A 12009-nucleotide genomic window follows, 5' to 3' on the forward strand; every position below is an offset into this window, starting at 1 on the left:
GGATTTGGTTCACTAAAAAAAAACAAACCCAACAAGACACCCCAACAAGAATACAAATATCTAGAAAGACACCCAAGCAGAATCTCAGGTGTGTGAAAAGCTAGTTTAAACTAAGGCCAGTGAGTGCTATAGCAGAAGCCCTTGGCAGGGCTTTCCCCTTGCTGTGGAAAGGCCAGAATCATCTCAAGCCTGTGCAGTAGACATGAACCCTCCTGCTCACCTCACACCTGAGTGCAGCACCCGCTCCAGCTGATAAACATCAAGGGACAAGGGAAAGCACCAGGAACAGCCAGGAAGAAACAGAAATCCATGTAAGCAGCTTCCTGACAGCACAGATGACAAATGCCTTCCTGTGCTCTGGCCTACCACATGCCTTATCTTAGAAGTAACCATCCCAAAACACAGCTCCATTTTCCTGTGATTTCATTCCTTGGCTCTCCGGAGGAGATCAATAGACACAGCAGTGCTGGCTGCCTGCACAAGCCTGGGGCCATGCCATGGAAATCCCAGTGTGGCCATAAAGAGAACAGCAACTGAATGGGAAGCACAGGAAGGAACAAAGCTTATCTAATACTTAGCTCCTCAAACCCCACGTGTCGCTGACAAGGAAAACTTGACAAAAGGAAGGCCTTGGAAAATCATGGCTCAGGCCTGTTGCTGTGGCTAAGTAGGAAAGGACTGTGGGAAAGAGACTCGGCTGAATAAGGGGTAGAAAACCAAGTTATTTAACCATGTGTTCTCATTGTGCTGTATGGTGGTTGGTTGAATCATGTTTGTTATACTTTAAAGCTGATAATGGGCTCTCTGCTTTAAAAGGCCAGGGTTTTGCAATAAAGCAGCTCTCCTTTGCATCTGCCTGGGGACTCTGCCTCACCATGGACCCTCACCCAAGCAGGGCTAAATTAGCACTGCAGTAGCACACAGCCCCAAAGCAGATACTTCAGGATGGCTTTGCTTGAGTGAAAAGTTTGCAAATAAAAAGTGATTTGGAAGAGTTCCACTGCTGGTACACATGGAGCTGTATGTGTACCCTGTGGGCCAGATGTTAGTTTTATTAAACACACTCGTTAGAGGAGGCTTGCAATAAAGAATAGTGAGAATGACACCAATTTGTCTTTGGCAAAACTCCAGCAAGAAATAATCCTGTGTCAGCTACAGTTCTGTCCTCTGGTACCACACAGATTTAATGCACATGTTGGATTCATTTAAATACTTCCAAGTCTGTGTTTCATTGTTTTAAAAGACTTTTTGCTAAAAATCATAAATAACCAATAATGCTGAACAATAGAACAACTTGATAAAAATGAGGCACAGTTATTACCATTCATTGAAAGAGATTATACAAGGAAAAGGAAACAGTTACATGTCTTCAAACACATAATTTACATAAAATGTAGTATTAGGTAAGGTGCTAACAACATCCCTCATTTTAAAGGTAAAGATTTTTGTCTAGCACTGAATCACCCTAGTTAAAGAAATACAATAAAAATTACTCTTCATTCCAGAAACAGAGTTAATGTATTGTAACATCTGGTGATCCAGGGAAACAGCAATGCATTTCCTAAAATACCTGGCATTGTTCCAGGGCTTTATCAGCATCCTGAAAATACAGGCAATTGAAAAAATACCCATTATTGCTCCATAATATGAATTTCAGACAAAGCAAAAAGTTCAGCATAATTCCGTACAAGTCACATCCAATTTGGATCACACCATGTAATAGCCAAGCAATTTAGAAGGCTGAATTCTGTTTTTAAAACTGCAATAAAGTATTTTCATGTAATTTGTACAGCAAACTTAATGCTCTGGATATGGACAAGAAAACAAGAGAGGGTCAGACTTTTAGAAATCAATACTAATTTGTTTTTGAAAACAAACCTGGCAAAGCATATACACTGCTACTCAGGAATCCCTGTATTAAAGACTCTGTATTACTTACTGTTCACATTGAGAATTATCACCTAGATGGATGTGGGTTTGTGAACAATAGTCTTCATGTTCATTTTCTGATCCTTCTGGCAGCACTCTTGAAAACCTGGAAGTGTTCATCAGAGCAGAATGCAGCTCAGCTGCAAACAGAAGTGTTAATGCATTTATCAGAAGCCACAGAGCTGTAGAACTAAAAGGCAACTTGGGTTGTCTTCTGAGGGACAGAAAACACTGCTGGTAGGGAGTCAATTTTTCTGATGATACAAATAACCAGAAAATCTGGCTGCTCAAGGGCAGATAGACACCTTGACTACAGGATCAATTTATGACCCTGCCACTGCAGGTGCTGTGTCAGACACAATTATGAGGGATGCCACTCTGGTTCTCAGTGTCCCGACCTCCCACACCACCAAACCTGTGTCCCATTAACTTTGCCAGGAATGACATTTTCTGTGGTAACTTAATCTATATTAAAATCTGATCCTTCATTCGCTTGTAGCTGTTCCCTTGAAGTTTAGGTACCAAAATACCCTCTTTGTTTTCTGTAGTCTTGGTCTTTAGCGCTCCTTACCAATAAGGTCAACCCTGTACATTTATTTTCTCATTTAGAAAAAACTGATAAATTTTCTGCAGATATAACCCACATAAAAGAGAAATACAATTTCTTTTCCATATTGAATTTTTGTAACCACAAAGCTAAAAAATGAATTTTCTGAGATCAGCTGATCCTGCCTTAACAGACAATACATTGTCCTTTCATCAAAACTAGAATTAGTAGAGCTGGGAAAAATTGTTAGATCACGACAAGACTGCTAAACTGCTATACATTCCAGAGAATACTATAATCCTCTACCATAAGATGGGAGGGACATGATCCCTTCAGTCATTTAATATTTTTTTAAGATCTTTTTTAACCCACCTGCGGCACAGGGGGTTTGCTGCCCCTCAGCTCAGGGAGGGTTTGGGATGCTGCCCAAGGAGGAGATTGTTATGGCTCTGGTGAAGTCAGAACAGCAATAAACCTCAAGATGATTTAATCCTCCTAAAGACCATGAACTGCTCAATACCAGGCACCATGGTATCAAGAAAACACCAAACCAGCAGAAGTAAGCACTGCAGTTAAAAATACCTGTGAGTACTGAGGAACAGGCTAAAGAATCCAGAGTGATGGCAATAATCTGAAGATGTGCTCCACTGTCAATAAACTCAGCTGGTAAAGAAGGACTCAAACAGAAAATTAAAAGCTTAAATACAAATACCAATTAGAAATTAATCAGCTCAGTATCAGAATATCAGAGATCAGCCAGAGAGCCAATTGGATTCATTATTAAAGCTAAAAAGACACTGGAGAGGGCTGCAATGGACTTTGAAAAGCATAAAGTTATAGTGATCAAAGAAGAATACAAAACCCCAAAGAAATACTCTTTCTATGAACACCGAAATAGTTGTCAAACAGAGTAAAGAAAAAAATTCAGACTATGAAGTTACAATTTCAATAATATAAAGTCTCGATTACAACCCACTTGTTTATTGCAAGTAGAAGGAGCAGAATAAAAAGAACCCTTCTGAATTAGCACTTAGCACCACAAACCTGGGCTGGGTCCCCACAGAAACTTCCTAGTAGGACTGGTAGAATACTAGAATTAGTTATACCAAGAAACTACAATATTCCCTAGTCCAAGGACTTTAACAAATGAAAAAAACCAAAAACCCAACCAAAACCATACCCAGCAAAGCAAAACAACAAAACCCAGAAACCACCCTACAGTATAAAAACAAGAGTCACAAGACAGCAATCAGGACGAAGACAAGCTCAACAAAGAACCCAAATTTCTAGAGAATAAAGCAGAGCCAAGAAGGCCCAGGCTCAGGACTGCTCTTTTATTGAGCACCTCGACCACGTGGGCAGGGGGTGTGGATGGAGACCCCAGGTGAGGTTGGTCAGGGCCAGTGAGGGCTCTGAGATCTCTCAGAACCATCCCCACCTGCAATACCAAAGTGATACTGGCAGTGCTGAGCTTTGCTCAGTATTACTTACCAAGGAGAAATCTGACTTATTACAAAGGTCACTTTTATAAATGTCTTCAAAATATCTTTCTAAGCTATCCAGTGTAATTATTAAAATTGTCTTGTCACACACAGAGAATCTAGTTTACAGGCTTGGGTATGATTTAGGCTACATTTTAATGGACTTGTTCTGAGACAGTGATTTAAAATGTATCTGACATGACAGATGAGAAAATTGTTTATAATGTACTTCATTGCACCCAGACTGGTTCACCCAAACATCAGTAAATATGCCAGTGCTGCTCTCTTCCTTCCACAGGATGTTTTGAGGGCCAGAATGCTAAAGCAGTTGCAGTACCAGGATTAACAGAGGGCTGTGAACAAGTATGACAAGTATGACAGCATTTAGGGGCAGTTTGGGAGGGTGCTTCATGACTCTTTTGGGAGATCATTTAATGTCTGTCTCCTGACCTGTGGGAAAGGAAAACCACTGGAGACATCCTGATGTTCACACACCACACACACGGTGAAGAAGGACATTAGATTGTTGTAATTCTTTCTCTGATAAAACACACTTACCCTAAAGTTCTGGGGTTTGGTAATAAGAAGATGGAAAGATGAAGTGTTAGAATAGCCGGGGTGGCAGGAAAAAAACAACTTTAGAAGTCAGGTGTCCAATAGAATGCCTTAATTTCAAAGTATTCTCTGAATACAAATAAGCCTAGAATTGTGAAATAACAAAAACTGAATCCTCACATGACAGATTGACAGAATACCTCATTTATTATTGCATTAGTTTTCTCAAGGATTCTTACTGTAAAATGCAGGTGTGTGCTCAGACCACCTTGTATTTGATATGATACAACATAAGGAGGAAAAAAAAAAAAAAAAGCTGGTTTGGCACAAAGGGAGACAGTGAATGTGTCCAGACACAGAGATGTATTGGGAGGAACAAGACACAGAAATGACACAGTGGAGCCTGGTCTTGACATTGCACTCCACATTGTAGTGAAATTTTGTTCTTTGGGATTTTACTGACATTCTGCTGAAATCTCTTTGCAGACATTTCAAAGGAGTTATTTGGAGGTCAGTGCAGCACAGGGATTTAAACAGCCCTCCTGTGAGCTGAGAGGAAACAGAACACAGAAATGACAAGGGCAACAGAGACTGGAATTGTGGCCTTGCATGTTACTATGTGAGAGAACACACAGGTTAGGAAAAGGTTTAAAAGTGAAGGCAGAAAAAGATAATGCAATCAGGAATACTCATGTTGTACAAGAAGTTTCTCTTGATGCAGTATTGCAGCCAGGAAATAGGATAATACTGCATGAAGAGAAGAATGAAATGCATCATTATTTATTTTTTTAGAGGGAAGTTTAAGTTGTATGCCACCCAGGGAAAACCACATTGTTGGAAGCTTATCATCATGGTAGTAAAAGGCCAGGAAAGCACCCAAACCAAACAAAAAAGCCAACAAACCAAAACATGCCAAACTGCTCTTTATGTAAATATTATGGCTGTTCACAGGTAACTTACATGTGCAAAAGTACCTCTAAACCACAAAAAAAAAAACCTTTAGTTATCACTTCTTTTAATAACAGGTTGGATAGTATCTTTTTAGTAACAGATGATAACAATAACTCATTTCTAAAACTCATGATGTTGTCAAGTATTGGCGAGTTATGAGGTAAATCCTGTGTAGCTTCTATTTTAAGAGAGCAGACACCTCTTGTCTGATAAAGCTGGCACAGCTCAGGGTAACTATTAGGGGTGGCAGGAAAAGACAACCTGTTGAAATTGTGATGGTTTTAATTCTGTAGGGCGGGTGTATAAAATAATCTGGTTGGATTTTATATCTCTGGACTGCCTTGAACGTGCCCACCAAGTGCATTGATCCAAGCTGTGTAGCTGTGTTGGACTGTGTCACCATGCATTGTGAGTTTAGTGTCTTAAGGTTAATTTATTGGAGCAAGGTTACTCTGAAAGGCAAAACCAGCTGTATACTGATGTAGCTCTTTTAAGTTAGTTACAAGTAAAAACATTTACTAATGACTGTACTTCAGCTAAATCAGGAGAAGTTATTTTAACTGCATGATTTTCAACTGTTGCAATTTTACTGAGGCCCCAGTATATATGGCACTAATTCATGTAAGGGACCTAACCTGGAGTAGGTATTGACTTTCTCATATTTGTATGAATATATTGGTATGAAAAGCATTTACACGACTCTAACAGTGTTAGAACTGTTCAAATGACACAAGCTGTGTGAGGGAAGCCCTGAGTCTCCTTTGCTGCTACAGCAGTTCATTGGTTGCTGGTGCTGAGCCCCAGCCTGTGTCAGGAGCGGTGTGGCCAGCAGGACAAGGGCTGCGATTCCTGCCCTGTGCTGTGCCCTGCACACTTCGAGATGGGTCCTGTTCTGTGCCCCTCATTCAGAGAGGACATTGAGGAGCTGGAGTGGGTGCAGAGAAGGGTAACAGTGCTGGGGAGAGGTCTGGAGCACAGGTGCTGCGAGGAACAGCTGAGCGCGTTCAGCCTGGAGGAGGCTCAGGTACGACTTTATCACTTCACAGTTCCCTCAAAGGAGGCTGCAGCCAGCGGGGTCGGGTTATTTTCTCAGATAACCAGTAAGAGGAGAAGAGGACATAGTTTTAAACTATGCCAGGAGAGGTTTTGGTTGGACATTAGGAGGAATTTCTTCACATAGAGGGTGATTAGAGATGGGAACGGGCTGCCCAGGGAGGTGGTGCAGTCACCATCTCTAGAGACGTTCAAGAGGCGTCCGGCACCATTCAGGGCTATGGTCTGTTTGACAAGGTGGTGATCGGTCCTAAGCTGGAACTCGATTACCTCAGGGGTCTTTTCCACCCTAATGGATGCCGTGACCGTACGCGCTCGGCACGGGGCGCTGGGCGGGGGTCGGGGCTGCTCCCGCACCTGCGGCCGCGCCCGCGCCTCTCCCCGCTCCGCTGCGTCCCTGCCTCAGGGGCGCCTCATGCCCCGCTGGTGCTGGGTCCTGCCCTGCCCGGCCCTGCGGGGTCTCTCTCCTCCCTGAGAGGCTGCTCCGGCTTTCCTCCTCCTCCTTCCCCCGAGGAGCTGCCGTGCCCTGGGCGCCGCGGCGCCGGGCGGTCAGAGCGAGAACGACGCTACCTCCCCGCCTGGGCGAGGGCTGCGGCCGGCAGAGGCGCCTCTCCCTCAGGCCCAGGTACGGGGGAGCTCCGGCCCCTCAGGTGAGGCGGGCTCTGCTCCCGCCGCTCTCCGGGCGCGGGGCGGGAGCCGCGGGTCCCCCGAGCGGGCCGGGCCGGGCGGAGGGCGGTGGAGCGGCCCGGAGTGATGACGCGCTTCCTGCCCTCCCCGCCGGGGGTCTGCGCCTCGAGTCCGCAGCGGCGGCGGCTGCGGGCGGCGGCGGCGGTGGAGCCGGCGGGAGCGGGGGGAAGGAAGGAAGGAAGGAAGCGAGAGCGCGGCGGGGCTCAGGCGCTCCGCAATGCCACAGTAACAACGTTCCCGGTAGGAGCCCGCGAGGACCCTCGTCCTGCCCCGCCGTTGCACATTGCATGGAGCGTGTGGTCTGTGCGGAGCCGCCGAGAGGGGGAAGACTCGGCGCGGGGCTGAGCGGCGGCAGCGCGGAGCCGCTCGGCTGCGCGGGGCTCTCGGTGCGGGCTGCTCCGAGCGGCTGCAGCCGCCGCTCCCTGCAGCGCCTGGGCAGGCTCGCTGCAGCCCGCGGGCAGCGCTCCCTGCACAACAAGTTGCCGTTTCCAGGGGGGACAGCAACAGCCCGGCCCGGTGCCGTGCGGGCTGAGCCCCGGGAGGGGAGAGCGGCCTCGGCTCACCTATCGCTCGTCAGGAGCCGGGCCGGCATGAGAGGGAGACAGCGGTCTCTCGGGATTTCCCTGTGCCGTGGAGGGCTGGAATAGGAGGCAGGTGCTGGCTCGGCCGGCCACTCGCATCATGCCTGGGGGAGCGTGGCGTGGCCGGCTCGGAGCTGTGCTTGCCCGGGGAACGGAGCTGTTCGCTGTTGGGCGCTATTGGCGACCGCGATGTAGAAAAAACCTTTTCGCAATACGTGGTGAAGTGACGACCTCCCAAGGACGCTCCTGCCGCGTTTGCATATGCGTGGATCTGTATCCATCTCTGCGTCCGCATCTTCCCACGGGAGCGGTGGCAGGCTCGCTTTGGGAGCGGGGCGGTCCCGTGGGGCCATCCCGGAGGGAGGGAAGGACGCGGCCGCCCCCGCGCAGCGCAGCCGAGGGTGGGTGGGCGCTGCTCCGCAGCCCCGCTGTGCTCCGGGCCGGCCTGGGCCGTGCAGCGCTCCAGCGCTCCGGGCTGCCTGCCCCGGTGAGCCTTCGTGTCCGGGGCAAAGCGCTAAACCTCCCTGAGTGCCAGGCGGCGTTGTGTGCTTGCAGCGGGGCTGTCCGCGTCCCGCCTGGGGTTCTCCTGTGTGCCCCGGTCCCTCTGTTTCTCCCCTGCCCTCCTAGCAGGTACTGGGGTTCTCCCGTGTCCCCCATCCCTCTGTTTCTCCCGTGCTCTCCTGGCAGGTACTGGGGTTCTGTGTGCCCCGGTCCCTCTGTTTCTCCCCTGCCCTCCTAGCACATACTGGGGTTCTCCCGTGTCCCCCATCCCTCTGTTTCTCCCGTGCCCTCCTGGCAGGTACTGAGGTTCTCCTGTGGGTCCCCCATCCCTGTGTGTCTCCCGTCCCCTCCTGGCAGGTACTGGGGTTCTGTGTGCCCTGATCCCTCTGTTTCTCCCATGCTCTCCTGGCAGGTTTCTGTCTCTGTGTGCAGCCTTGCCCTCGGGTGTCTGTGGAGCCTGGCACGGTGTCACTGCGTGGGGACACCTTACTGAGAGCTGGGGCCTCTGATGCCTTTATGCTCACCTTCCATAGCGCTTTTGTTCTGCTGACCAGACATTTCATTTTAGCCTTTTTTTCATATAGGCTTCACTTTTTGTGTGCTAAAATGCTGCTATGACGTCTAGTTAGGAAGATTGTGGGAATGTTCATTGGTTGAAAAAATCTCTTGTCAGGTTAAACAATTGTCCACTTCCCTCCTAATTTTTTAAAGTATATTTTGTAGACCTGTATTTTGGGGCAAAGTTTGAGCCATATTAAATTTCAAGGCAGTTCTGGGTTTGGAAGTCTGTTACTTAGAGGCATTGAGGAGTTCTGCATTCTCAGAAGAGCCCAGTGGCCATGGAACAATGTCCCAATGATTTAAAAACAAAGAAGCACCATATTTCTGAGCTTGCTCTTGCTTGTGTAAGACGTGACTTATTTATATGTTTATGGCAATGTCTTTTAAGTGGAAAAGCAAGCTGCCAGTGTCAATTAAAAATACCTTACAAATTGTAGTATATGAAAAACTTTCATATCTCTATGGTATATTGGTCAGCCATGCTTCCAACACAACAGCTGTTAGACAAGTTAACTGAGAGTTAAGTTGGCTGAACTACCATTCCTGCTTTAATTTTCATAATGTGACATTTTCAAGGGAGATTAAAGGTTATCACACAGCTGAGGAGGGAGGGGGAGTGTCTCTTGGTTCTTGGAAGTGCATTTCATTTGAGTTTCCTAATGCCTCATTTAACTCACTGGTCACTGCAGGACTAAAGGGTTAAGTGGAATTCTAGCTTATCTACTAGTGACAAAATTATTGAGCTTATGTAAGATAAGAATACTTCTTGTTTCTGGTTGCCAATCTAAGTGGGTTAACTATGGCAAGCTTGAATGGTATTCAAGTTCTGAATCTCAGTATAAAGTTAGATAAAGTCTACAGCCAATTCATGGGATACCCATTCATTTTACCATTCAGATTACAGGAGTTTATCCTGAATAATTGTCCTGTGTGTTCTTGGAGTAACATCTGTTGCATGATATCATGTAATGGAATGTGGTACAGCCTAATTTAGGTTGATTTGAAACATTGCCATTGCACTGTAGTAGTGCCTGAGAGGGTGAGAGGTTTTGTGGTGTGTGTGATGGACAGATTGGTTACAAGCAGACAATATTGAGGAAGATGAACTTGCATTTGAACTGCAGAGGATTAAGTCATTTTACTCTGGGCTTGGTTTGTTTTACAGTTTTACTTAGGCTTCTTTCATCATTTGCCAGCAAATGCAATGACTGAATTCTACTTATATTAGGAAATCCATCTGCAGTTATAAATATAACTATCAGTACAAAGCACCACTACAGCAGAATCCCAGTCTTATTTTGGAGTGGAAGAAGTGGGCTTGAAAGAGCTTGAACTGCATGAGACTTGGAAGTTTTGCTGTGAAAACTTTCATTTATTTGGTGTTGTTTCTACAAAGATTTGACTGCACATCAAGGATGTGCAGATGGAGAGCAAGGATGTTCTGATGCATTAATATTTGGATTGTTGCTTTATAGGCTTACTTATATGATCTGTATCTATTAAACCTGTGCAAATGCAGTCTAGATGGTTTGCAAAAATGGCAGTGCTTAATTAGTCACCACATCTAGACAGGAGTTTAAGCATCTCACCTCCATTCCTTTTTGTGGCACTGTAGTGTCAGATAACTGTTGGGTTATCAATATTGTATGTTCATGAAATATGAGCAATACCATTTGTTGAAGTATCCCTACAATCCATAATTTTAGCAATATGGTACTGAAAACACCATTTGAGTTAATTCTCAGCTGCCAGTCCTATCTGACCTTTGGAGATTTTGATAAGCTGCCAAATACATAGACATCTTGATATTAATTTTTTTAATATGAAGAGTTCCTTGTTAAGCAGTGTTTTCCAGATGCTGCCTTTGCACCAGGCCCTAATTAGGTAACAAGTGTGAATGTCTTTACAGACCACTGTACCAGCTTTCAGAAATTCTTTTCTCCTCGCTGCTTTTGAATCTTTAAAATTTTTGGCAAGTCTGCTTGTGCATGTTTCTACAGACAATAGAATGCTGATGCAAATTGAGAACAGCAAGCAAAATGCTGGGTGTTGTTGCACATGGAGGGAGGCTGTCTGAATAAAGCAGTGTTATGTTTCATTTGTTTACTCTTGGATTTCAGTGTTTCAGTTGGGACAATTGGAGGTGGAAATTGCAGTGTCAGGTATTCCTGAAGGAGAATGCAGGTTGTTGCTTCCAGGGTTCTGCTTTTGGCTACATATGGTTATTAAAATACACAGTAAATTGAACTGCAAAAATTTTGGGGCAGAGGAGATGCAAATGATAAAGCAGAGGGGTTTTTTCAGAGTAGGTTATCTTACAACTTCCAGAGGCTATGTTAAGCAAAATAATCTAGGGTTTTGCAACTCAGTGGATGAGATTATGATTATGGACATCATGCTGTGTCTTAAGCTCCTTTATACTTGATTTTTATTGTTGTGATTAAACAGTCTATTCCTTTTGCACAAAGGATGCCTTGAAGGTAGCCTGAGCTCCTTAGATGTGTAAGTGCTGATTCACAGCATGTGGTGCAATCCTGGGTCTGATCAGTGTTCAGTGTTGTGCCTTTTGTCCCTGAGAGCAGGGGAGTTCCACCTTTGGAGTGAGTCTGGGATGCTTGAGTGTGAGAAGGGGGTAAGGAGCCCTGTGCTTAGTTTTAACACCAGATTTTAACTGTGTACAGTGAATTTTGTAGCCTGCTGTCCCTGCTAATGCTGCTGAAAACCCATTTCACAGTAGTCAGAGAAGCATTTCCCTGGGTGTGCTGTGTGCACACATGCTTATCTTGGAATTGAGTTTGAATTAGCCTGCATACTTGAAGCAATTGTGATAACATTTTGATATTTTCCACTTCCAGTTGCAAGCTGGAATTTCATCCCCAGAGATCCACCCCCTCGATTCTCAAAGCTCCAGCACCTTTTTACTCAAGCATCTTCATAAAGCTAGAAAATGCACTGACTTCACAAGGTGAGGTTGACTATACAACAGTAAGTCTTGTCTTAAAATATCTTTACAGTATTACTGTGCTGACTTACTTGTAGTCCCTTTGCTTGGCAGCTTCCAGTTGATTTCCTGCCAAGATGGGCCAGGCTGGCATTGAAACTGCCTTCCTTTCATTCTCTGTAGGTAGCTCATCTTTCTGTGTTCAGGCAGCAGGAAGAAAGT

General features: G+C 45.6%; 1 protein-coding gene across 1 annotated transcript in view; it reads left to right on the forward strand.

Annotated features, from left to right (window-relative positions):
- Positions 1-6539: 6539 nt before the first annotated feature.
- TLN2 (talin 2) overlaps positions 6540-12009 on the forward strand; it is a 146484-nt gene continuing 141014 nt past the window's right edge. Inside the window, exons 1-2 of the mRNA XM_058811020.1 lie at positions 6540-6753; positions 11702-11811. Of these exons, the coding sequence (XP_058667003.1) occupies positions 6737-6753; positions 11702-11811 (127 nt within the window). The 5' untranslated portion in view covers positions 6540-6736. The remainder of the gene's footprint in view (positions 6754-11701; positions 11812-12009) is intronic.

This window comes from Ammospiza caudacuta, chromosome 10 (assembly GCF_027887145.1).
Source record: "Ammospiza caudacuta isolate bAmmCau1 chromosome 10, bAmmCau1.pri, whole genome shotgun sequence".
NCBI classification, from domain to species: Eukaryota; Metazoa; Chordata; class Aves; order Passeriformes; family Passerellidae; genus Ammospiza; species Ammospiza caudacuta.